The 27,346-nt window shown below is 39.1% G+C and overlaps 1 protein-coding gene across 2 annotated transcripts in view; it reads left to right on the top strand.

Moving 5' to 3' along the window:
• The window catches only part of DPYS (dihydropyrimidinase), a 36,068-nt gene extending 8,952 nt beyond the window's left edge, over positions 1-27,116 (top strand). The window contains exons 5-10 of one of the 2 annotated variants that reach the window (XM_005513506.4): positions 4,323-4,479; positions 5,474-5,615; positions 8,022-8,164; positions 17,990-18,197; positions 20,954-21,059; positions 22,551-27,114. In XM_005513506.4, the coding sequence (XP_005513563.2) occupies positions 4,323-4,479; positions 5,474-5,615; positions 8,022-8,164; positions 17,990-18,197; positions 20,954-21,028 (725 nt within the window). In that variant the 3' untranslated portion in view covers positions 21,029-21,059; positions 22,551-27,114. Of the gene's footprint in view, positions 1-4,322; positions 4,480-5,473; positions 5,616-8,021; positions 8,165-17,989; positions 18,198-20,953; positions 21,060-22,550 lie in introns of both variants that reach the window. The other variant, XM_065054227.1, reaches the window with a different exon arrangement.
• Positions 27,117-27,346: the final 230 nt, after the last annotated feature.

Raw genomic sequence — 27,346 nt, 5'->3', positions numbered from 1 at the left:
TTATTCATCTCTTCAAGATTATTTCTCCATCTTGTGATGATAGATTCCTGCTATTTATAATTCTGTATTTTTCATGTTCTTTTCCAAGCACTTAGCATGAAGTAAAGTGAGTGCATATTCCTCCCTGCCTGTGTCAGAGAAAGATTAATATCCCTTCCTATTCCATCACTGACCTCAAAAGAGGAGTGACTGATCTTCATTGAGCATAATCCATTTTATGGGTGACATTGTGATGCCAGAGTTGAAGCACTGCATGAGATTCTATGGGATGGTGTTTTACCTGATAAAAAATTTGTCAGAGCCCAGTTCTTCTTTGTCCCTCATTTAGTTATACAAAGTGAACAATACTATTAGAGCTAGAGACCAAAGGCCTGATCCAGTTTGCTGAAGACAGTAGGTGTAATTCTGTTATCTTCAGTGAGCTATGTCTCAAATCTTGATGACTGAAATCAGTCATACAGGCTGTAAAGGGATACTCTGAGGAGAATCACATGAGTGATCATCTTCCCTTCTCCCCTCCATGCCAAAGTCCACCATCTATGTCTGCTCTGATCTCCAGCAACTCCAGTCACCACAGGAAATCTCCAGATTGTAGCAGGATGTTTTTCATGTACATTAGCAACAGCTACAGTGCTGGAGAATATTCAACAGAAAATCCAAGATTTCCACATTGTGACTGTGTTGGGGAGGGAGGGGTCAATTCATGCCACTATCCTGTTCTTTTAGGCCTGTTTGCCAAAAGCATAAGTTCACCATTCCTCTATCCAAGAGGGTCAAAGACAGCACCTCTCTGTTAGAACTGTTCTTATTCATCTCAGTGGGCTCTTTCTTCATCCCTGTGCAGAACAGGATCTTGAATCTTGCTAGAATAGGAAGAAGGGCAGAGGAACTGTCTGCTTCCACAGAAGGGCAGTCTGATATCTCTGTGTGCTCAGTCTCATTTCCCTGAGGACCCTCTTTCTGCTATTGTGTAAAGTTTTCCCTGCGATGAAAAGACAAAGCTGTGGAGCACTGGTGGCAGGCAGTGCAGCTCCCTCTCCTTGTCAGGATTACCTGATGTGAACTTCCTGGGGAAAACAAATATGACCCTGTCATCCACTCCTTCGGCCAGTTAAAACTTACAGGAAAGCAAGGCTAATAAAATATGATGTAGGGATATATGACTAATACTGCCTCCCACTTAAAAATGTTTTCTTTCCAAGTGTACAAAAGACTAGAGATCACATTCCTTTGCCCATTTAACTGCGCTGTTACAGATGAGGAAATAGGACTTTCTAGTGCAGATCAGAACTATAAAGCATCATCTTACTAAAAAGTCAGTTTTTAAAAGGTTTCCTCCTTAAAAAAAAATGCATACAAAATATATGTATTTGGTCAGATTACAAGAAGCTTACTTAGACTTATAAAGTCGGTACCTCCTACCATCAGTCATAGGTTAGGTCTGCTCTTAGTGAGAGGAAGGGCATGTCCATAGCTGTGGACACACAGACTCAAACTGATCCTGAGCACAAGAGTGCAACTAAAAATGCCAACTTGTTAGCTGGCTGATGCAGGACAGATCAAGTCCAGACTATAGATAACATAACTGATGCAATGTTGGGCTTGAGCCAATAACCCTGCCTTGCAGTTCTGCTTCTTTCAGATCACAGCTGGTCAGTATCTTTGCCCCCTATGACCTTAAGTGCTTCTAAAACTTTTACTAGAATAAGCACACAGGTACCAGTTTTTCAAGCCTGTAAATGTCAGTTCATGTTTCTCAAGATTATAATTCTTCTTGAGTTCTGATAGGTGGTAAAATAAATTGCAATTGTGGATTGTTCTTTGTTATAAAGCAATTTATGTGAAAATAGCTCTTGCCAGCCAATTTGGGCATCTGATGAAGAAGTCACCAAATCCACAGCTATTTCCCAGCATCTCAGAGATGTCAAAAAGACCAAGCAGCAGAACACTTTCTGCTTACTATTTTTATTGAATGCAGGAAAACATAACAAATAGAAAGACCTGATTTATTACCGTATTACTCCACTTTAATGCATACAGGCAGAAGCCAATCAAGCTAGAAGAACCTTAAAGCAGAATTTCCTTGTTGCCAATTCAGCTAAAAGAGCCTTAATTCAGAATTTCCTTGTTATTTAGATTAAAGCAGAATCTTGATGTTATTGCACCCTTCAGTCTGGGTAGTCACAAAGCAAATGAAATGCAACAAATTGCACAGCCAGCAGAAGTGTTCGAATGTCCATTGAAGCTGCAGTGTTCAGATTCAAAATCACTTGAAGAAATGGCTTGTACTCCTTACCACTCATGGGAACAAGGGGAGTTGTTCTGGTCAAATTCTGATTGTGGAAATACTGTCATCAGCTATGGCACATGAATTAGAATCAACTCAGCATATACAGCTGTGAACTTGGAAGCTTCTTTTCATTTTTATGTTGTGAAACTGAGATAAGAAAATTGTGGAAACCAAACATTTACTCCTTTCCTACCATTTTAACTTTTATCATTTATAGTTATGTCCTAATGACCTATAGTTCAGGTGTCCTTTGGATGGAAGTTTCTTTAGCTTGTTTAGATACAGTAGGAAAGACACAGAACACACCATACTTGCCCCTCTCCCACTTTCTACTGACTTTTCTTGTGAAAAATCCGTCAAAAGCCTAATAAGCAAGTATAGGAGATGATAGCTTATATATGCAGGACTTTTTCTATATATTCAGTGCTTTAAGTTTTGAAAATAAGATGCAAAAAACAGGAAACAGCTTATTAGATCATAATTTCAAGTCAAAAAAATGGTGATGGTCTCCCTCAGAGCCCAAGTGTAAATAAATACAGATAAGTGGGACGGCGAGCTTAGAATGCTCCAAGCCAAAGCATCAATATGAGACAAGCATGTTCAGCAAGTCAGAGCATGCCCAGGTGGTTATGGCAAATTGATAGTGCTAAAAGGGAGTTTTTAGTTTGTGGAAGAAGTTACACTATGTAGTACTTTGAGTAAATGTACAGTACAGTAATGTCAGAGCAGGTTTTGAAACCTTGTAGAAATAACTGTAGGACTATGGGTTTTAAATGATATGAGGTGTTTTTTGCAAGCGTAGCACATAATATTTAAGGAATGGCGCCATGCAGTGAGAAACATAGTTTGAAAAATTGAGCTCCTGAGTAGCTACTTATGGTAGCATAGCAGTTATAATCCAGTAGCTCGTGGAAGTGCCAGAATCTAATGTACAGAAATATCTACAAAGTTTTGTCTTGCTGTTCTCTGACAGTGCAGTGAATGCATGATTTACACACAGAAAGCCAGAAACGGGTAACTGTCTTTTATCACCGAGCAATTACCAGCTGAGCCTTTGCTGGGGCAATGCAGTGGTAGTTCTAACAAAAATTGTACCTGGAGTGAGATCTGGGATCCATAGCAAGATACCCACAGTCTGTAGGGAGAGGGGAGGGAGAAAGCCCTCACTGGGATGCAGCAGAGGCTGCCTTTAGCCAGCACCAAGCAGCCTATGGGTGAGTGTGTGAGATCCCAGCTTGCTCTGGTTCTGTGGTGACTCAGGGGCATTACCATGTCACCTACAGCACTGCAAAGTGGCTGGGCCACCATCTTGTTCTGATGAGTTTCAAACCTGTGTTTCCTAGGAGGAAAAATAGTTTAAAAATGTAATCTCTATCCAAGGCTAACAGCCAGTCTGGATTGGTGTCCTTTTCTGAGGAATCCAGAATACTGTCCAGCAGAGAATAAAAGATTAAAATTTAGAAGATAACTTTTTAAATTAAATTATTTATGGTTTCTGATTTGTGAAATGTATTTACACTCTTTAAAATTATGTCTGGTGCCATATTCTTCCTGGAACAATTATAGCCTGACAATTAAGAGTACCACTTTGTCAACTCTATATGCTGTATGTTTTAACTTACATTGTTACATAGTTAATAATTTCAGAGCACCAAACAGGTGCTACCAAGAAATATATGGATCTTGAACATAATTAATGCAACAGAAGACTGTGTTCCTTTTGAAATCTCAATCACATGCCTGGTAAACAAAGTATAAAACCCATTATAATATATCTGTCAAAAATTTAATTAAAAACTTGCCCAAGTTATGTTCTTAGGAGGAAATATATTGGGAGATCACCAGCAGAATATTCAGAACAGAGACATTGTGTTACAGCTTAGTTTATTATGTCCTTGCATACCTGGTGTTTAATTTGAAACACTCATTCAAATTTGAATCCATTGCCAGCAAAGAGATCTGGAACAGAGAAAATACAAGATATGCATTTTTATGTTGTTTGATGATGATACTATTGCTTTACGTTTTTCAGGAAAGGTGGTTTATGGGGAGCCTATTGCTGCTGGTCTTGGCACCGATGGCACCAACTACTGGAATAAGGACTGGGGTCATGCTGCAGCACATGTCATGGGACCTCCACTGAGACCAGATCCATCTACTCCTGGTTTCCTCATGAACTTACTGGCTAAGTAAGCAGATGAACAAAGAGCGACAGCTGATGCTCAAATACACAGCAGATTCTGTCTGGAGTATATAATAACAGGCTGATGCCCTTGAGATTTTCTAAGTACAGAATGTTACATTATCAGGAAGGAGAAACAGAAGGTGAAACCTTAGATGAAAAACATTTTTTGTAATAGAAATTAGAAAGTGTTCAGATTTTGTGTCTCTGAACTCTTGTGGCCTTCTGTTCCCATTTTATTTTAATCAATAAGCTTTGCCTTACTAATACTGCAGCAAAAACTGAAACATAACCGGGGGGATGCTGAGGCTATAAGAGAATGGGAAATGTGTAAAAAGTGGGGTCACAGCTATAGGTTCTGGGTTTTCTTGTCAGCTGACTTTTACACTTGAAATTTGGATGCTGCATAAAAACTGAGCTTGCTGAGTTCTGAAGGCAGATGTATAACATCTCCTTGAGAAGGAAGTAGGAACAAAAGTATCCTTCAGATACTTGCAGTTAAAAAAAAAAAAAAGTATGGTTTGCTGGTATTTCATTACCAATAAAGCTTAACTCCACAAAAGGGCTGAATTTGACTGAGGAGTATGCGAAGGTATGCCTGAACACTGGCTGATGGTTGTGCAGATCCGCAGTGATTTCACAGGGTATATGGAGTCGTACAGTCTAAAATTGATCTAAGTGAGGATAGAACCAAGCCCCTTGCTCTGGAGAAAGTGGGACATTCCTCTGTTTGTGAGACATCTTTGACACATCCAAAGTAAAAGTGTTATTTTGGTGCTTGGTTTCTGAAGAGGGGTTTCTGAAGAGGAAACTGTTTCACAGGGAACTGACTGTTACTGTGGAGCTACTCTTGGAGGATGGGACTGAAGACAGGTTGGCAGGCCATATCAGTTTTTCCTCACAGGGTGGATGTCTGGATATACCCAGTCTTCCAACAGATTTTTGTATGTGGCATTGCCTGGTACGTGCTTTGATTCCTAATGAACTTTGTTTCTCCATAGTGATGACTTATCTGTGACAGGGACTGACAATTGCACCTTTGACATATGCCAGAAAGCTCTGGGGAAGGATGATTTCACAAAGATCCCTAATGGAGTGAATGGTGTGGAAGACAGGATGTCAGTCATATGGGAAAAAGGAGTTGTAAGTATGTCAAGGTGTCTGAACATGGAGGTAGTTGATTTCTCCAACAAAATTTAATCTCTGAGCACTATCAGTTCTCCACTTTTATCCAGTGTATTTATCATAGGTTAACTCTTTGATCGAATACCATGACAGAGTCCTTACTTCATGGCCCTGGAAGATAGAAAGGATTCTTAGTGTTTAAAAAATAGCACTAGAGAATAATTTTCATCATTTAGAAGCAAAGGACTGCTATTTCTTCAGCAGTAGTGCATAGTACATTTAGTTGAAGCATTTTTTTGAAACGATTAAAGGAATGTAGAAGGAAAGAGGAACCCACCATTTCAACTTGGTCAGTTCTGTATTTTTTCCCCTTTGCTCTGTCAAACTTAACTGTTGGAGGAGCTTCTGCACTGGGTGGGTGCCTGTCGACTTCTGTTTTGTGTTTTCAGCCAAATGAAACAAGCTAGAGATAAGAAATGCTTCTCTAATGTATGGCTCAGTCCTGTGATGTGATGAGGTGAGCACCTTTAAGTCCCATTGACTTCAGATTCTCAGTGCCACCACCAGAATGCTCAGTGCTTCTTGGGACAATGTCCTTCAGCCTCTAAACAAATAAATATGATAACTAGTGGCCAGGCTTTTTGGATATTATAGAACAGAATCATAGAATAGATTGGGTTAGAAGGGACCTTCAAAGGTCATCTACTCTAACTCCCCTCCAATGAGCAGGAACATCTTTGACCAGATCAGGTTGGTCAGAGCCCTGTCCAGCCTGGCCTTGAATGTCTCCAGGGATGGGGTATCTAACACCTCTCTGGGCAACTTGTTCCAGTGTTTCACCACCCTCATTGTAAAAAATTTCTTCCTCATGAGATAGTCTGATGAGGGATCAGTGAGGCAATCTGGTGAGGGATCTGCTGCTAATACAGTTAAGGTCCAGAGGATCCAGTCAGCTTTCTAATTAATATTAAGTTCTCTTACAGTAGTGAAGTCTTGTTGATAATGCACTCTGAAACATACTTATTTGTTACAGTAGAATTATCTACCTCACACACTTGGTAAGGATGTGGTTCAGAATCCGTCTTCTTTATCTGCATTTGGGAGTCAGCTCCAGCTGGTCTGTACAAAGCAGATTTCCACCTATATTCATACCCTATTTCCCTGAAAAGAAGACCTACCCTGAAAATAAAAGTCCTAGCATGATTTTTCAGGATTTTTGAGGATGCTTGAAAGATAAGCCCCACTCCAAAAGTAAACCCTAGTTACAGTTCATAAAAAAAGTCAATTTAAATACTGTTCAGGCAACTATACATATAAAAAAGTAATAAGTTTTGGAGCAAAAACTAATATAAGAGCCTGTCTTATTTTCGGGCAAACAGGGTAACTCTAGTGTGATTATTTGCGGTCTAAACTGGAATATAACATAGCTTGTGGTCAGTATGAAAGTGAGACATGAATATGTACATCAGTGTTGCTTTTGAACATTATATCCTGTTGGGCAAGATAGTTTTTCAAAAAGTTCTTCAATACTCCCTTTTCTTATTTGTAAAATATTACAAAACTGTGAGTGTTTGTCTGGAAAGCTTCTCTCACTTCCCACACAGCATTATTTAAAATTCACCACTTTCATTATGTGTTTCTTCTCAGATGATTGCTCACAGACCACCATATAAACATGTTTGTTAAGACATTCTGATTCCTAGAATGACCAATGCACAATGCTACTGCCAGTGTAGCTGGCTTTCTGAGCAAACAGTCGTGGAGGCTGGATTAGATTAGTTATGTAGCAGCTGACAGTCCCAAGACACATGTATCCATTATTGTTTATCATTTTGCTGATGTGTCACATCGGCAAATCTGTTTTTTATACTACTTGTCCTCAAATATTTATTGAAAGTACTGTCCTCTGTGTTATTGCTGAAGAGATTGGCAAATCACCTTTCCTTTATTACACATTGTGCCTTGCCTCTCCTTTGTCATCTTCTAGGCTTTCATGTCCACTACAACTGTCTGATGTCCACATCTCCTTAATACTGTCTCTCACCATTTTCCAAAACCTAGATACTTGAGAGATGCTATATCTGTTGAGCAAGAATGCAGATTCAAAGTCAGCTAAAAAATTTGATTTCAGTTGACTTGGGACTAGGTCCACAGAGCATTTGGTTTTAAAGTTGTCTTCTTTTTCCTTTGGCTGTGGGATAAAGTAAGATAAAGTTATTGTGTTCAGTGAATGAACATTGCAGTATGTGCATCTGAGACAGTTATTTTTATTTCTTTTAAACTCTTCAGTATGACTTTTAAAAAAAATAGTGATGGGATGTTGGCAGAGAGCTGTTGCTCATCCTACCCTTTCAAAAACAAGAACATCTTTTTAATTCCTTGTTTAAAAAAGTAATGAATTTTCTTTTGTGTACTCTTCTGCAGTACAGTGGAAAAATGGATGAAAACAGATTTGTAGCTGTTACCAGCACAAATGCAGCAAAAATCTTTAATCTTTACCCAAAGAAGGGGAGAATTGCTGTGGGTTCTGACGCTGACATCGTAATTTGGGATCCCAGTGCTACAAGGTATGTGTGGGCAATTATTTCCTCTCAGCCAGCCTCTCTGCAAGAAAAAATCTCACAAAGCCTCTGTGCAGCTATAAGCCACTGGAGTGAGGTTATAGCATTTTTCAGCAGCACTTCTCATGTATTATTTACAGATTATGTGTCTCCTACAACAGTGTATGTAAACAGAGATCTCTGATCTCTAGATGGGCTTGAAAAAATTCTCCTGGATTGCTGACCAAATGCAAAAATAGAAAGGTCTGTACGTTATGCTACCAGGGCTTTGTATCCTAGGAGTAAAAATAAGCACTTGGGGATGTTAGAGTAGCTTTCTTAAGTGCTAGAGTATGTTTAGCTTTCCTCTTACTGCAAAGAGCAAGGACAGGAGCCTGTGTTCCTGCAGGATGACCCACCGCAAGCTTGTGTTTTGAACTTGCAGATACTTCAAACATTTTCAAGGGTGCCCAGGATGGATGGTGAAAGCATGGGGTCTTACCCTCCTAATGTCTTCCCCACAGTTGATAGAACAAATATAGTGGTAGCATCAGGAGTGAACATAGTTCTGAAGCTCAAGCTGTTCACGCTTATGCTTTTATTTAAGGAATTTTCTAATTTTGTGTGCAGTAAGTCTGCTAGAATAGAGCTTGTTGCACTGACAACATATGCACAAAAGGTGTGCTGATATCTTACCCTTAATGACGTGATGCCCTGCTGCATTTTCGCTATAAAGGACATTCAGTGCCTTTCTGTGACCCTCATTACAGCTGACTCCTGTCTTCAGGTATATTCACTCCACCAACCAGCTCCACATTCAGTTCACTATCAACATCCCAAGAATTATAAACCTTGCTCTGGCTCTTGTGCCCCACCTGGTCTCGTCTAATCTGCTTGGCAATGGTCTGGCAGCAGGTTGCCACAAAGCCAGCCCACCAGGTCGGTGTCTCTCCCAGCTGAGATGCCCATGGGCTGTGTGAGTGTATCTATCTCTGCTGTCAGCTCCTGAGCAGGTTAGCTGAACTCTTCAGGCACTTTAACAGTCAAGTCTTGCATGTGAGCACAACCAGCCCTGCACATAGCAGCAGCAGCAGGTCAGGTGAGCTGAGATGGTGCTTTTGTCTTGGGCTCGGCTCCTGTGAGCAGTGTGAGCATATGACTGCCCTGAAAGCACACACTGACCCTCCGTCTTGAAATCAATGCCATCCAAATAGTCAGCAAATCCATAGAATATGGCAATCACTAACTGTTGATGAGCTTTGTGGGTTGTTGCGTGTGATGATAGTATGGTTAGCTTTCACAGTGTTTGGTGTTCCTGAAGCCTGAGCTGTTGTAACTCACAGATGATATTTGATTTTCAGCCTTCACTTAAGACTCTCTTGATGGTATAGGCAAGTTTTGAAACTTAACTGGGAAAATCTGATTTTGAAAGCCAAATTGAGGAAAAATGCCCTAATACTACGTTTACCTTACACAAACAACATTTTTTTGACCCACCTTCTGGTTTTTGAATTTTTGTTAATGCAGTTCTCACACTCATTTCAGTATATTAATGAGTACCAAAAATATGTGAGAGAGGAAAAGCATTCTGCAACTTAGGCTGCAAAGCTCGAGGACATGAGATTGCCACAAAAACTGTCAGCACCAGCAAAAGAAGTTTCAGGAGTGTCAACCCCAATAAACATAGAGGCCTGCCCAGTGCTGGGTCAGAGAGATTTTCATGTGCATTATGCCTTCTGGCATGTTGAGCAAGCATATTCTGAGATACTTAGCAATGAGCTATTTCAGGACAGTGGAGCTATGAACTCTGATTAAAAAAAACCAAAACATGAAGGATTCTTTTCTGGGCTCACTTCTGCTCTGCCTGGGGACAATTGAATCTAGAAGGACAGCAAAGTTCTGACATTGTTCTCAAGGTGCCTTGTCAGCTCCTGAAATTATTTTCTTTTTTGCCTCCCAAACATTCCTTCTGCCTCCCTTCCCTCTCTCCTGAGAGTTCTAATTGCCTTTTTGCTCACTACTGCTGTGAAAGTACAGTTTTTCTTCAAATATTTTTTTCAAACATTAAACTGTATTTTCTTACTGAGCAAGCTGATTTTAAGTTCAGCTGGTACTTTTTTTTTTTTTCCTGATCTTGTCGTGTTCCCATTGTTTATCCCCTTGGCTTTGCTGGGAACAAGCCTCTCTGCAGGTACTATTGTGTGAACTACATAAGTAAGTATAAAAAAATAGCCTCAGTGCTTGTCTATTCATTTCACTGTAAATCCTGAAGAGGGCACAAAGAGCCCAGCAGAAAAAAGGGATCTAGCTGATGGACCTCAGCCATTTAAGATATTACACAAGGTGCAGCTCATTTGCTTTGTTGACTCTGGGGAATGATTATCAGTTTCACAATAGGCTTGTTCCTCTTTCTTGCTAAGTCCTTCCTCTTTTGAGCATGACTTTTTTCTTGTTTGTAAATCTTAATCTTGTAAGAGAGGAAAACACAGTTTTCCAGTTCTGATTTGATGCTGCATTGCTGTAGTCTTAAAATACTGGCTGATATTAGCCTGAAGAGTTAGACAGTTGCTGAAGTATTGCTGTGAAGAACTGATTATTACAACCTGTCAGAGAAATTCTATAGTGAAGACTCTGAAGTCGTTCTGAAAGTTAGTGAAGCTCTTCAAAATACAAAAACCTATGTCCCTACAAAATCAACTGCATTTCCTCTCCCACATCATTGCACAATAGAAAAATGTTGTGTGGTATCTGGATATTTGGGATTTTCTCTTTCTAGGTTGCAAAAACCTGGTGAATTCAACATGACATCTCTGCAGGCTGGGAGCAATTGCAATTCAAGGTCCCACTTGCAGCACTCTGTCACTTAAGCTCAAGCTTTCTTTCTACAGGTCAGCTTCATTGACTGGCCTCTTTCTGTAGCACTTCCTGGTAATTTCTGCAGAAAATATTATATGAAGAGCAATCAGATTTTCTACTGTATTTAAAGGCTTCCAAATATTGGTTTTAGCAGGCCTGCATGAAAGCAAGCAGCATTGGGAAGAAACACGTTAACTGTGTAAATGTAGAAACTGCATCAGAAAAGATGAGTTGTGAATTCTGCTAGATTAGGTCTATTTCTTAGCTTCCTTACACTCATCACGTATTTATAAAAGAACACACAACTACCAAAGGGAGCTGTTGGTTTGTTGCAGCCATGTGCTACCAAACACCATCTTGCAAACCTCGACACCCTCAGCATTCCAAGCACAGTCTGTGCACACAGAACTGGTTTGTGAGAACTCCTTGGAAAAACACAGGTAGGCAGCAAATGTGTGCTCACCGTACCATCTCATTTTAACCTGTGCTTTGACAAAGAATGTTCACTGACTTCTTTCAGCTGCACAAAAATAATATAACAGCCCCAAGTCTGTGAAACAAAAGCAACTGTAAAGACTGTTCCAGAAGGAGAGGGCAGAGTAAACAAGGAAAAGGGAATGTCACCTGTCATCAAGCCAGTGTCCTCTATAGCTGATGCCTTTAGCTATTTTAAAGCAAGCAAAATACTAAATCTCCAGGGCTTGTTTCAGAAATGCTCAGCAAGGAATCTAAATACTGCACTATGCAATTCAGGCCTGGAAAGAGCTGAGCATTTATTTTAAAGCAGGGGCATAAGGTGCTAAAGATCTCATAAGAGACATTCAGCTCATGGGAGACATTAGGGCTCAATAAACTCACCGTAGCCTGTCGAAGTCTTGCAAATGAGTACTGGATCAGGCCCCAAAGGCAAGATCAAACACCTGTAGGGATAAAAAAAACATTTCAAATGGAATTTTACTTTCTAAGTCCAGCCACTTCATTATAGCAGCATGCAGTCTGAGAAGCTTCACTCATGAGTATTTTCCTCTCACCAAATATAGCCTAAAAGTTAGCTGCTACTGAATGCAGAGCCAGAGCTGGCTGTGCAGGTAGTGGTCTCTCACCCCAACCTCTTTGGGCTCCGCTTTGGCAGGCCTAGCCTGTGCCTCATGTATGCCAATGGAGCTGGGCTCAGCCCTGCGTGCAGCAGGGATGGCTGCACCCCCATCTGCACAGAAGCTACAGCAGCATCCCAGATTAGCGGGGAATTCAGAAGAACTGAGTTGAGAAGAAGGACATGTTTCTTTGTAATCTACCTGCTATGACGTGACTAGGAAAGACATGGTTTCTAGTCCCTGTTTGTTTATGCATGTTAGGGGAGACTGTCACTGGAAACTAATCAGTGAGAAGTCAGAGTGCCCCAGTCTGCTGATGTATGTTCCCTCAATGACTTTGCTTGTATGTAAATATATACGTGGATAAATCTTTTGCATTTGTTAGAACCAAGATCTGAAACCTATGTCTTTCTCATTTGTAGTCAAGTCTTCAACCTCAGAGTCTTAAGTGGGGACAAGTTACAACATTTAAGCCCTCTTTGCCAAGCAATTGCCTGTAATTTTTCATGACATGAAAAAGGAAGAAACCAAGATGTTAGTAGATGATTAGAATAAATAATGCTGCAACTGTCTTATTCTTTTGATGAATGAGGGTAATTTTGAATACTGAGTATATGGATAACTGCATCTAGACACAATGAGGCAAAATGAAATAATGTGGCATACAGATATGTATGCATAGGACAAGTATGTTCTGGCATTTTCAATAGCCTCATACTCTGTTGAACAAGTGCAAACTTGTGCATGCATGAATGTGCACTAATTCACTAGAATCAGACTTCCTGTCAAAGGCCTGTTATCTCAAATTAAGGGAACACAGAGAAAGAAACCATAGGCACAAATTAAAATACAGGAAATTCCATTTAAACATAAAACATATCTTTTTTTTTGCTGTGAGGGTGATCAAACACTGGCACAGGTTGCCCAAAGAAATTGTGGAGCCTCTTTGGATGTACTTAAAACCCAACTGGACATGGCCCTGAGAAACCTACTTTGATCAGAGCAGAGAGCTGAGAATAGATGATGTCCAGAGATGCTTTCCAACCTCCATGACTCTGTGGTTCCATGAACTGTAACACAATAAGCTTCTCTGAGAAAGCATGATGTATGTTTCCCTAGTAACTTGCTCTCGCAAAATGTCAGCTGCTCACTTTAGAGACCTGAATCTTAGAAATCTTACAAAAAGCATCTACCTTATTTTCTTCTTTTGTAACATTGGCTTTTTCTCCCCGGTAATCACTTCCAGATCTTCTTTAGTCATTGAATAGACTAATTATATTTTCCTCTCTTTTTATACTTTTCTGCAAGCTTAATTTCTTATTACAGTTTCCCTCATGCCCATTACGCCGTTAGACAATTTTCACTTCCGTCATGTATCATCTTGGAGTGCCTGATAGGACAAGACTGATGGTATTGTTGACAAATGAGTTACCATAATTAGAAAAATAATCTTGTTGTCCTTCTCTACCTATCTTAAAATTATGACTTCTGGGAGATATGACTGCATGAAATGAACGTACTATCCCTTGCATAAGTCTCTTTGACTTGGAGCTCCCAACTTCCTACCTCTTCTTACATGTGTTATTTTATCCACAAATCTCCTCATGTCATATGGCTATTCAAATGCAATATTTATTTAGAGATTTTTTTCAGAGGCTAGGAATACAACTTCATAAATAGTTGCCTGCATGTATTTTCATGTGCAGTTATTGTAATTCCTTAGTATAAAATAGGCAATGGGGTTTTAAGTCTACATTATAGGCATATAGGTACCATTTTTGCACGTAGATTTTAAGACTTTCTCTTCTTTTTCCTCTCTTTTTTCTCCTTCTCAGTTTTTCTTTTTTAATAAAACTGACTCTTTAACATCAACAAAGTTCAACTTCATCATCATTATAAATAGTGATGGGTCAGGACAACACAGAAAAGTGAACGAGCTAGTTATTTTTTTTCTAGATTTTAGAAAAGCGGGTTAACAATATGGAGAGTTCAAAGGCATCTGAAAATGATGTGAAGAGGCAACCAACAAAGACAAACCTGGCATTTCTCACCTACCCCCAGCTCTAAAAAGCTTAGAGATAGTGCATTGTAAGCACTGGGAGAAGTTGCTTACAGCAGAGATACTCACTCTTACATAAGTTGGTTTTCTATGGCAGCTGTGAATAAGGCCGTTCTTTTATCTTCAACAATGGACTTGGGTCATTTTAGCTGCCATTATTACAATGTTTTAAATTAATTAAGTAATTTTAAAATAGGTGACTCCCCCTTTACTGAGATGTTGAGCAGCTGTTCTCGCCTAAGGGCTGTGGATTACAGAATTCCTTCATATTCCTGTACCTATTTTTTTTAAGAAAACTGTGTGAGATATGCATGAAATTTCCATTAAAAGTAATTAAATTCCCAATTTCTTATGCCTGCCTTGAAAATTAATGTGATAATCTTCACAGCGGTCAAAGTTTATGTTCTAGAGCTCACTTTAGTCTGACAGATCCACCTTCACTGTGCTGATGTAGCTTCATGTCCTACACGATATGAGGGGTAGAAGACTAAGGTCTAATGTTTTCCCTTCATCCAGTTCCCCTTCCTGCCTGACTGTAACTCACTATTTAGTATTTCAGGCTCTGACTGAGGCACAGACATGTTCATGATGCTCCTGGATTGTGTTTGACTTGAAATGAAAACTGGTATCTGTAACTTCTTAACAAAACTTGAGGGCATAACTTTTGAGCTGGCCACATGTAAAGTTTTGAATTTCACCCTGCAGCTTGCTGTGTTAGTCTGACCTGATGCTTTTTTCTTAATTTCAAAATTCAGTTTGCAGTTTATTTAGATATAATATTCTATGACTAGCAGTAAAGCCCTTTCTCACATAAAGCATAAATAAATACAGATTATTAGTCACTGAATCCTCACACAGTTAGAGAAACTAATATAATTGCTATTTGCCTGTAAATTAGTTGGACAGATGCACTGGATTGAGAAAAGACAATTTCAGAATCATGCCTTCTCTTTTGCAACATTTTGGTACTAGAAAAGTAGTACCAAGGTACTAGAGAAATATCCATTTTTATATCGATAGCCTAAAATCTCTCTGCAAGACAGGTGCATCAAAAGCAACTGAAGTGAATTACATGGAAACACTGATAAATTAGGGCCTAAATAAATTAGGGCCTAAATAAAACAGGGCCTGATGTCTTTGCAGTATGGTCCTTGCAGAGGACAATGTTCTTTTAAGTGTTGAAGTAATCATCTGATCTCAGTCTCCATTTGAGAAAGGGTTGCCTGGGAAAAAAAAAAAAAAAAAAGACACTGTAATTTATAAACAGAATTAGAGAATTTTACAAATTCCATTAAAAAATTCCAATTCAGGTTTTGAAGCCTGGAGTCAGAATCTGCTTTGTCATGTTGAGAAATCCCTTATGTCTGAAAACCCTTAGGATGCTGGAGACAGCTGTTACATTATACTTCATTATGGTGGCAGTCTTGGTTCCTTGGATTACAAGTAGTTTACAGCTGGTTTTGCCATTAATTGACTGGTCAATAGTGTTAAGTCATTCGAAGTGAACATTGGCGTTTCACTAAGATTCCCAGCAAGCTGCCTGCTACTGAAATGGCTGGTACAGCAGTAAACAGTCTGTTGCATAAGGTTGCTGAGTTGTGAGCTTCAGACCGGAGCATACCGTCTAGTTCTATTTTACTTGGTTGCTCACTTGCTACCCGAAACTTTCACTGCCATTGATAATGTCAAAGAGTTCAATCACAGACAAATTTTGTTGATCTCCATCAAGGAGAATGTGCTTCACCTTCAGAAAGGGCAGCGTGATTTAAAGCTTGTTTCAAAAGAAGAGTTATAAATGAGTTCTATACAGTTTGTTGTTGAGACAAGCTCTGGGAGAAGTGTTTTGTTGTACTATAAGGTTTTATGTGTATAAGTGGATATTTCTTTTAAATGTGCAAACTTCCAATAATTTTGTATGTTTCTATGAAAGATGTACTTACACCTGAGGCGTGTTAACTCTAATGATCCTGCTCTAGCACATTTAAACAGCTCACATGTTGAGTTGAAGGACCATGCTCATTTTTCTGTTCATTTGCTCAAATTACCTTTTCTATTTTTCTTTTGGTCTCCCAGTGCTATTGCACAAATAGATATGATGTATACCCAGAGACTGCTAAAGATAATTATATCACAATTGTTTTTACTTAATATTCTAGCAATTGGACTCATAAGGGTAATGCAATAAGCTAGAGGAGTATTTTCTCAAACTCTTTGTAGGGCTATTAGAACACTCATGGGTTGAGCCGTTCGACAGCATTCATAGAACCAGTGAATTTAAGAGACATCTGACTTCTATTGCTCGCTCTTTCCACTGTGAATCTACAAGATGATGCTGATACTGATGAGCAGGCATGCATAAACTTTCTGTCCAAGATGTGCTGAATAAGGAAGAGTTTTTATTCCTATGGGCAGATTGGCCATAGGCAGTACTTCTACATATACAGCCTTTGAAAGCTCCGTTGCCACCAAGATTTAAATGTAGCCCTTAGAAGAACAAATTTCTCCTAGTTCAACAGAACAATATGAAAGGAAAACTGAGTATCCTTCAACAAATTTATTTTTCCTCTGTATCAGTAATTATTTGAAATATTTTATATGTCATTATTTTTGAAAATAGCTATACTTCACGAAAGACAGAGATTTTGTTGTTGTTTTCTCATTTTGATAAGGATGTTAACTAAAATTTTAGAAAATTCTTCTCCAGATAGAACAATATTTAAATCTATTAATATCTCTTAGTAGTTTTTACTTCGATAATTCTTTCACAAAAGATGTAGTCTCTGGAATAATGTTCATGCTATATATGCATAATAGATTTTAATTGTGTGAGGATCCATTCTGGAAAATGCTGACTGCTAGCCAAAAGCATGAAGCTTCCTTCCTTTAAGAAATTACAGATGATAATAAAAATATAAACTCTCTAAATTGTTAAAAAAAAAATCTGTAGATTGGAAACAGAAAATTAATAAAATAATGAACTAAAATTCAAAATCTTGTGACCCATTGTAGACACAGTAAAGAGTAAGTAGCTCAAAAGGGAAAACAGACAATAAAGTATACACATCCCATACTTCCAAATGCTAATGTCAGTTCTAGCATGAGCTCTGCCTTTACTGTAGCCAGGTAGGACTGGAGACATTGGCTAGAAAAATGGTGATCATAAAGCATGAGGTTTGTGCATAAGAAAAGCATAGCTCAAATGAGTACTGTTGACGTCTCAATTATAATTTGTGCAACACCCTTGGAGGAAAGGTCTGTAGAAGTGTGATGTTGTCATTATTATTTAGCAGCATCGAGATATTTGGGCGGTCAGTCACTGGATCAATCCAACTCACATTAAGAGTTACCAAAATTCATTACCATCCACTGACTTTCCAGTGAAATAGTCTTTGTGTTATTCACGGGCCTCAGTCTTTGAAACATTACAGCCGTACTTTTCAAACTTGAAATTGCAAGTCATTTTAGCTAAAAGGTCAGAGCTTTTTCTGACCTTATTGTACACAGATATTTGCTTGACAAGGCAGAATGAAATCATGTTATCCAAAATAAAATATTACAACCTGATTTTTTCCCACTAATCTCTTTCTAGTGGAAAATTTCGTTTCAAGGCTGCAAAGTTCTGTCCTTTTAACTCTCCCTTCATTCTTTTGAAATGCAATTACTGTTCAATGAAATGTTAATGCTCTATCCTATTTTTACAGCTGTTCCATGATGTACTGTACAATGTCGTAGTTTAATAACGCTGCTAAACTTTCTTCCTTTATAAATTTATCAGAATATTATAATGAAGAAAAATGCAAGGATCATTGTAATTTTCGGTGTTATTTTGTTTCACAAACACAGGACGATATCTGCAAAGACACATCACCAGGCCAATGACTTCAATATATTTGAAGGAATGGTCTGCCATGGAGTCCCAGTTGTGACAGTTTCAAGAGGCAAAGTGGTTTATGAAGGTGGAGCTTTCAATGTCACAGCAGGAGAAGGCAAATATGTCTCCCGTCCACCATTCCCTCCATATGTCTACAAACGAGTCAGGCAGCGGGAGCAGGTTAATTAAACTAATAAATCTCTGTAATGCTTCGTACAACATGAGGATAACTAGCTCTTGGGAAAAGAGGTTTGGGGATTCAGTGGTAATTTCACTTACTAATCAAAATCTGCCAAGGTGGGAGGAAATGAAACTAAGGACTCAATTTTTATTGTTCTTTATCTTATAGAAAAATGTCATAGACTAGTTCCTGCTCTTAGAGTAGTCTGTATAGCTCTTAGGTTAAGTCTGGGTACTTTTTAAAAAGAACATGTCCCACCTGCAATAAAAGTGGAGAGTTTTGTTCATGGATAATCTGACTAACTGACAGATTTCCTCACTGATTTCACTGAAAATCAGAAAGGCTTAACATCATATGCAGGAAGAAATCTTGCACCGTGGAAGAGGTAAATAATTTTGTAGCACTTTTGTGGAACAGATATTTGGAGCTAAACCCTGCAGAGTGGTGAACACTTGGCTCTGTTCCAGTAAGAACTTGTTAAAAGCTGAACATATGCAAAGTGCACTCCTGGACCACACAAGATAGCTCTGTTCAAGCTCTTCTATATTTTTTTTTAAAGAGAAATATTGCAAAATAAATGAAGATTGAATTTTCAGTGTCCATTTACCATGCAAGCATTTATGAAGAACGATTTTGAGTCCTTAGTGTTACTTGCTGTGGGTAGGATTTTCAAAACACTCAGACTGTATATATTTGAAAATCACAACCTGAATCAGTGGGATTCACTGCAGGATCTACAAGATGAATCAAACTAGCATCTATATGGGATAGAGCCCATTGAAATACTTCCAAGATAATTCTGTATATTTCTTGCTGCTGTTGTCTTGATGGACTGAGAAAGGCATGTAAAAGTGGCTGAGTGAGGCTTTCCTCCAAAGACCACACTTTTACATGATCCGGTGGGCTGTCTGCAAGTTGATACATGCAATACAGTGGATAGGCAGGGAAGTCCCATCATGAGCCCACAGTTTTTCCCTGCGAACTAAGAAGAGAAAACAGATTAATGCATTTTTGGTTTTTCCGAACATAAAGGACCTCTTTTTTTTTTTATTTTCTTTTGTACCAGTACGAGTTGGTGTAAATTAGATAAACCAGAGATATTTTCAGTTGCGTTATATTAGCAACTAACTATGATGTTTCTACTTTTTATTTTAAAACCAGATTCCTCGTTTAAATCTGTCTGCAAATTTTATCTATTCTGTTAAACTTTCCAGTATGAATTAAGGTCAATGTTTCTGGGGGAAAGAAAGGGCAAAGAAAATAGTCTGTGCCTGCGCTTCCCAAACCTAGTAGATAAGTGAACCAGTAGTCCTAACTGTGCATTTGTCCAGAGAAAAGATTTCCCTCTTCCACTGAACACTTAACTGAATTGAAACAGTTGTTCCAAAGGTCATGCAATTCCATGGCCAATTGCAAATACGATTGTCTCACAGGCTAAAGAGTGAGAACTGCTCACCTGCAGTAGACTCATTCTGCATTTTTAATCTAGATAGATTTTCTTTGCAGTGTTTCTCTTAGAAATCACAGTCCCTTGGATCTTCAGTGGGGTATGTATCAAGCACAAAGTTGTATGTGCCTGTGAGTCTATTTAATCCCCTGGACATTAAAGATATTTGGTATTTTGCTAATGAGGGCTGCTTATTATTTATAGCATTTTCTTTGTTGTGCAGTATTGATCCCTTTGATTTTTAATGCAAATTAAATGCCATGTAATGGCAACAGAAACTAGCTATTGAAACCAGATTTGTACTGGCATTACACCAGCAAAACTTGTGGCATTACTTTTAATGTAAGAGAATATGCTGCAGTTATTAAATGATAATTAGGTTCTTCCTCAAGCATAGCTGAGTTTTAGTGACTCTAGATCCTGGCATCTCTGCTAAAGCCTTAAATCCCACATTAGAAGAAGATGAGTATCAAAACTAAACTGAAATTTAGGAGAAATTTGATAATTATAGAATTCTGAAAGACTTCTGTGAATGTGGTGGTTTCAATTTCCCATCAAAGCCATAATTTTCCATTAACCAAAACATCAAGTGCAAAATGTTTTCAGATGTGATTTTTCAACCACCTCAACCTCCTGTAGCCAGAAGCTGGGATGGTGGATGGTAGATAATACCCACACAAGGCAGGATTCGCTTTGTTTCACTGATATTCATTAACCTCTCTTACCTGTACTAAGAGCATCACTGGAAAATGTGATTAGTTAAGAACAAGCTTATAGCTTGAATACACAGTGAGTCAGCTGTTCCGGAGAGCAGTTCAGGTGTGTGTTGTCTGTACCTGTTTGTTCCTAGGTATCCTGAAGTAGTGGAACCAAGTTTTAAAAAGTATATATTAACAACCAGATTGATTGATTTATGATCATGTTTTAGTATATCCTAATTATTTATGTGCCATTCACTCTGGGGTCTTGCCACTCCAATATCTGTTTGGACTAAGGAGGGGAGAAGCATCAATACAATGAGATGGAACATAGTCAGTTGCTTCTTTAAAAAATAGGTTTAGAATTGATTTGTTACAGTGCTGAACTGATAGAGCAACCCAGTTCCTTAGTAAAATTAAGAACTGGACTGTTTAATCCCAGTGTGACGGATCTTTTCAAAAGAGAGGCTTGATGAAAGTGTTGAGATTCGTAACATACAAAGCTGGGTTATCATAGGACTGTTTTGTTTTTTTTTTTTTCATTGTGTCTAATTAGCAGTTGCAAGGAGAAGACAAATAATAATGAAAGATTTGAAATATTTTGTTGCAGGTCTGTCAGCCTGTTCCTGTTAAGAGAGCACCATATACAGATCTGGTCTCAGCAGCATCCATCGTACCAAAATAATAAGCTCACCACTCAGTTTTGGCCCTTGCAGGTAACTAGCTTTTTTGATTAGTGAAAATTACTTAATGATTTTCTGAAACTCCAAGAAACCAGAAGCGCAGCTTGTGACAGGCTTGTCTGAAATAAGCCCTCTTGGAAGCTGAGCTGTCTTGGCATCTTTAAATTTGATGAAAATATTTGGCAGCCCAGGTATGGAGAAACTGATTGGAGCCTCATTTAAAAGTTCAGTTGAGAGAAGCAAATGGATTTTAACTGCTAGACTGAGACACGAGTGTTAAGGTCTATAGCAAACCCAACTTTGCTTAGCACCAGAAGTACAAACAAAGTTTAAATATTTAACTTGTGAATTTACAGAAACAACAACAACAAAAAAGCTTGATGTGAAAAATTAAATTGTTCAGTGTCCCTGTATTACAGACAATATCTGTCCACCAGCTGTGCTGTTTGGGTTAAACTGGTATGTATGTTTTGCAAGGACAACAGCTACCTTGATGCAATAGATGTGCTGCAGTCAATGCCAGCAGTGGTCTAATGGATGGTTGAGCTGTGGTAAGGCTCAGTTCTGCTAAAAGTGAAATAACACCTGATATCTCCCCTTCCCATCACTCCAGTGTCCGCAGTGCACAGCTTGGTTATTGGCACTCCCTCACCTGTGTACACCCTGGTGCTCAATAGATCTTTCTGAGCTGTCTGACTTACTAAGCCTGCAGAAAACATTGAGCTTCCTCTTTCTAGGCTAGTTTACTGTTGGCTTAGTGAGCTGAACTGTCCCTCAGAAGAACCTAGCCAGGATGAGTGCAATGCAACATATGGGTGGGATAGGGCAGCTGGGGAGAAGGACTGGGAGACAACACCTCACTCTTTAATTGTTTAACAAGCAGAACTAATGCCTCAGGAAAATGTAGAAGAACTAGGTAAGACCTTCAGCAAGCACAATTGAAACATAATGCTGTTGTATGCCAACAGCAGCTAAAATGTTTTCTGCTAGAGCAAGGGAGTTCATTACTATGGTTTGAGGGCATAGTGGGAGGCAGTAAGCATGAGAAAACCCAGGGTGAGCTTTTGGGTGCATATATGTACCAACAATGAGATCAGCTAGTTTGAGAAATGATTTCCCAATAGATGGATGTAAAGCTGCAGTTCACACCTCACATAGAATGGGTCTGTTCTTAGTGCTAATTAATCTGAGGACAAGAACAAACCTGCAATGGTGGGAGGGTGAAGTTAGATTTTCCACATTTTATTGTATCATTCTTTTAAAGTTCCCTCACAGTGAACCTCATGCAGGGCATCAGTAGCAGCAACAAAGGGCAGGATGCTATTTGTTTTCCTCTGTCATAAGGGAGAAAGCTTTTGTAATAGAGAAGACTAAAGGCTAAAGCTGCAATAGACTGAGGGAGCAATAACCATTTTTTCTAGCTCCTAGCACTCTTTCTCCATTATTACCTCTCTGAGTGACAAATTGCAAAGCTGAGATTTTCTTTTGAAAGATTATATCATATTGTCTTTTTCTTCTCTGTAGATAAAAGCAAATGAAAATGACCCTGCTGTTCCTGTCAAAGTAGTGCATTCTGGATCCAACAATCAATCCACAATCAACTTCTCAAGTTCCAACATGGAACAACAGTAGCCAATGAACATTACACTGCGCTTCCTGCATGAAAGTTATCGTTGCAATTTCTCTTTAAAAAGGATTTTTTAATAAGAACTAGAAAATTCTTTTTAGAAAATGGAGTAGTAATAATATAATAACGACAGTTAGAATGTGGCAGCAGCTCTGTAGGTGTTTAAGAGTAGGTAAGTTTGGGGATGGTATTTCTTAATATTTATCTTTAGAAGGTATCAACTAACTTATAAAGTAAAAGCAATGAGTGATGGCCCTTAAGCACATTTTCTACATTCTTGCTCTTTTAGGTCACAGGAGGTGAACCCTAATTCCCTAATTTCATGTGCTAGGAAGATCTCTGCTGTGCTTAGCAATGCAGAGAATTCTGATTGCAGATGCTGAATTTGATGTTTTGTTTTTCCCTGCCTGGAAGGGGTCAGGTACAGAAAAATGCTTGTTCAGGGGAACTGTCACTATTTTAGATCTGCTGCTACACCTCCCTGTCCCTGTCTTTAAAGGAGTTTATACATTTTGTCCCTGCCAGCTGCACAGCCAAGCATTTATTGGTGTGTTCAAGTGTTTCCTCTGTTACATCATAGGCAATCCTATGATGAACCATACTGATAAAGTTACCTACAATACTGTTCTGTGTTCTTGCTTTGTGGAGGCACATATTCCCACAATTTGAAGGCTTATGAATTGGGATCGCCAGAGTAAGAGCATAACGTGCTTATCGAAAAAAACTTCTTTTACTGAAAATGCATTTTTTTTCCTGATGTAACTAATGCCTTGAGTTTTTTTGGTAGGATAGGATTCCTAATTAAAAAAACAACAACTGATTCCCTCAATTTCTCTAATTTCCCATTTGAGAGGTAATGGTATTCTTAGAAGCACGACTCTGTTACTGTGTCTAGACAGGTTTTGCCTTGGAAACCTAGAATGTTGTTTAGGGTTGCATTTTTACTTGTTATAGCCCATCATTTTAAACAACTTTCACTGAGGAATATTTAAGAGAGAAACGAGGCTAACACAGAAACACCTGTACAGTGAGTTTATTGTCCTATATGTAGAAACAGTATAACCCATACTCCTGTGCAACCCATGGGCCAAACAGACACAGAAAGAGATTCGTATTTTAAGACAGACACAGAAAGCATAGAATAGTTACTGCTACTTTGGATTTGGTAGTGGAAGGCAGACTTGTAGTTCCTGCTCTATTCATAGGCATACAGTAATGTATGAGCATGCAAGAGAAAAAAAACTCCTACTAGATCTGTTATTCTTGTGTCTCTAAATATTAAAGGATAATTTTCTTTGTAAGGTGATGGAAGATAATGTGGGGATGTTCATGAAGAGCTAGCACAGGTTCACATTTTTCAGGTTGTCTTTGGGGTGACAGAACAGCAGAACCAGGCATTCAGTACTATTACAACAACTGTTACAAGGGAACAGGGTTCACTGTTCAGTGTAGATTTCTATATTGAAATGGTCTGCATATGAGTTTGTTGTCAATTCTCCCTCCGTAACGAAGAAAGAAAAGGATGCTTCTGGAACTCTCTTCATCTCAGCATCAAGAGTTAAACAGGCTAGATGAACCTGTTCAGAGCTGTTCTCCTTTGAGATGAGCAATTTTCTTGCAATGTCAGTTTGTCTCCATTGACTACAAAGGGAACACTGTGTGATTAACTATGGCGCAGATGTCTTCTCTGCAGCCACCTTCCATCTAGCCCATCTTTGCCTTTCAGACCTGGAACTTTCTGGTATGAGGAATGCCTGTCTTCTCTTATGTTTTGTCTCAGTAAGAGTGCATGTCAACCATTAACCTATTATTTTTAATTAATCTTTTGCTATCTTGGAAGAGGAGCAGAAATTTGGGAAGAATAAGGGAAAAATCAATGGGGAGAAAGGACTTATTTCTACTTTTAACAATAACTTATATTTGTGTGGAGTCTTTCATCTGAGGCTTCAGGTTTTAAGAGCCCTGCAATTGCATGATATGCCTGTGAGACAAGTAAATATAATTAGAATAAGTTTACATTTGTTAGAACTATGGATGCTCAAAGCTCTGAAATCACTGAAGTGAGAGAATATATGTAGTTCCCTGGTGTTTAACATCCAGTGTTGGCTTAAGCGAGTTGCTCAAGGCCAAAATGACTCAATTATGACAGAAATGAAGCCCAGGAGAAAAGGCTGCCAGTCCTTTGGATACTGTGGATGTGCCCAGGACTTTCAAATGTCCTTTGGGCTCTTGAGACACCTACCGAGATCAAAATGATACAGAAGACTGCAGACCATGAAAGCCCAAAGGAACAAAGTTAGTGATTTTTCTAAAAACAAATGTTTTCACAGTGTGATAACAGCAAGTAGTTTTATGAGTTATATAAACAACCATTTTGTGAACCGAGCTCTCCAAACGATGGAAGTGTATTATCTGGGGAAAAAATGTATAATCTTTTTTAGGTTTCCTACAAATTTTTATTAGATTGGAAATGAGGAAGCTTCTCCCTGTACAATTAATGAAGAGTTTCTGATCCCTCTGTTGGTATTTACTGCTCTGTACCATTAATTATACTCCTCACAGGGGATATTATTTGGATTTTGTTCTTAACAAATGCTTACTTTCTATTTCCAATTACTGTTTTAACTGTTGTGTGCAGATGTCATGGAAAAAACTACCTGCATACTGTGAACTGCGATTTACACCAAAGCATCTGCTGTATTTTTATATACTTGAGTGCAACAAGTTATTGAGCCTGCCAGGTTTGCGAAATTTGTTTCTTTTGCCATGACTCATGCAGTCCCTAGAACATGAATCTTGCCTCTAGCCACAAGGTGCCAAGTAATAGCCCTTGAGAAACCATGTGACATCAAAAACATTTCAGCTGTGCTATTCAGGCACTACTACTAAAGCTGAGACTGTCCAGCTCCAAATCCCTGAAGTTCTTGTTCTTTTTCCACTTAGGTGGAGCACACTATAATGGTGGGATCTTCACAGGGATATAATTTTGGAACTGCCCAGTCCCTATTCCAAAACACCAGCAATGAGCCAAATACAGTAGGATGTTTTTTCTAGTAGACATGTAGTTAATTTGGGATGAAATGGGATTACAAAACACATTTATGTGAGTGCAGGTCCTGAACTGGAGCACTGGAAGGAGCACTGAGGGGTCTCTCAGTCCTGCCTCAGTTTCTAGACCCTGACAAGGCTTCTGAATTCATCCTACCATGTCATCTCTGCTTTTGCTTGCTTATTACATTCTCACAAAGTTGTTGTTGATGTTGTACTCCAAGTATTGTCCTAAAACAACAGATGCCCCACACTAGGTTGGAAAGCTGGTTTAGAGATGACATTTGCAGCACAGTTTCCTTGAGTCTTTCACAGGGAGGTAACACAATAATTATTTTCCCAAATCACAAAATCACAGAATGTTAGGGATTGGAAGGGACCTTGAAAGATCATCTAGTCCAATCCCCCTGGATTGGACTGCTCCAGGTGTTCCTGGAGCAGGAACACCTAGATGAGGTTACACACAATGTTTGAATCCTACCTAATTTAGCCACACTACTCCAGCTTCCCCTGCACCTACTGAGAAAAATGTCTGCTTTATTTGATTCTTCCTTCTGCCTGTTGGTCACTCAGTAAGAGATGACTATCTCTGATTGAGAGGTGGCATCGCTGCATTAAAACCCTTTTTCTCTGAAGCAATGTATCTCAGTACAGAGGATCTGAGGATCTGTTTTGTCAAGGGTGAAACACAGAACAGACTTTCCTTTCTTTGCACTTCTCATTGGAATTTGACTGATTTCCCCTCTGCTCTTGTATGGAAACGTGGACTCAAATACATTTTTACAGGAAGGAAAAACGTCTGTCAACCATATTTTTATTGCTCTCCCCAGCCAGATGGATATTTGGGATCTTTAGTTCCCCATTTTCCCTGGAGAGGTGGATTCGAGGAGCAGGAGCAGAGTAGGAATTTGGGAGATCTGATCCTGGCATACCTAACATTGCCTTCATCCCCATCATTTGCCAGAGAAATCCTCGTATGGGCAGCGTGTGCTAATTTCCCGGTTGTGTGTTGGCTGTCATTGCGCTGCCTGTGAAGAACTCATGGCTGCGGTGCAAACACCTGCACCTGCATCTCTCCAGCCTCAAGTACCAGGGGACCTGTGCAGAGCAGCGATCCTGGGACATGCAGCTTTGCTGGGCCACTGGAGGGCAGGGCTGCTATTGCGGATCAGGAGTGCGAGGAGAAGGAAGTTACTCTCCTGTGCAGCAGCAACCGCAGAGCATGTTCATGTATTTTGAATTCTGTGCCCATAAAGTTGACAATAACATTTTCAGACTTTATTTCATCATCAGCAGAGAGTGATCTTTTGATCTTTAGTTTCCACTTTTGCGATGTAAAACGGAATGAGAGGAAAGGCTTTGCCTGTTCATTTCTTCTTCAATTGCAAGCATCTCTGGGCTATTTAAACTGTGATGAAAACACAGTGAGTCAGTGTGACAGTATTGACAGAGCAGGGATCAGGGTGAAAGCATTCGCAAACACAGGGTCCTCTGACTTTGCACACCCAGCTACCAATATGAAATGCTGCAGCAGAACTAGCACAGATTTTTTTAAAAAAAAGCCTTTAGGTTAGCTATGAAGCAAGCCAAGTTCTGGGGTATGGGTGGTGATGAAGAGAAGTCTAAAAACACAAATATTGAAAGG

The sequence above is a fragment of the Columba livia genome, chromosome 2, assembly GCF_036013475.1.
Source record: "Columba livia isolate bColLiv1 breed racing homer chromosome 2, bColLiv1.pat.W.v2, whole genome shotgun sequence".
Classification (NCBI taxonomy): domain Eukaryota; kingdom Metazoa; phylum Chordata; class Aves; order Columbiformes; family Columbidae; genus Columba; species Columba livia.
Note: the sequence above shows the minus strand (reverse complement) of the source record. Positions and strands in the feature narration are given on the sequence as shown.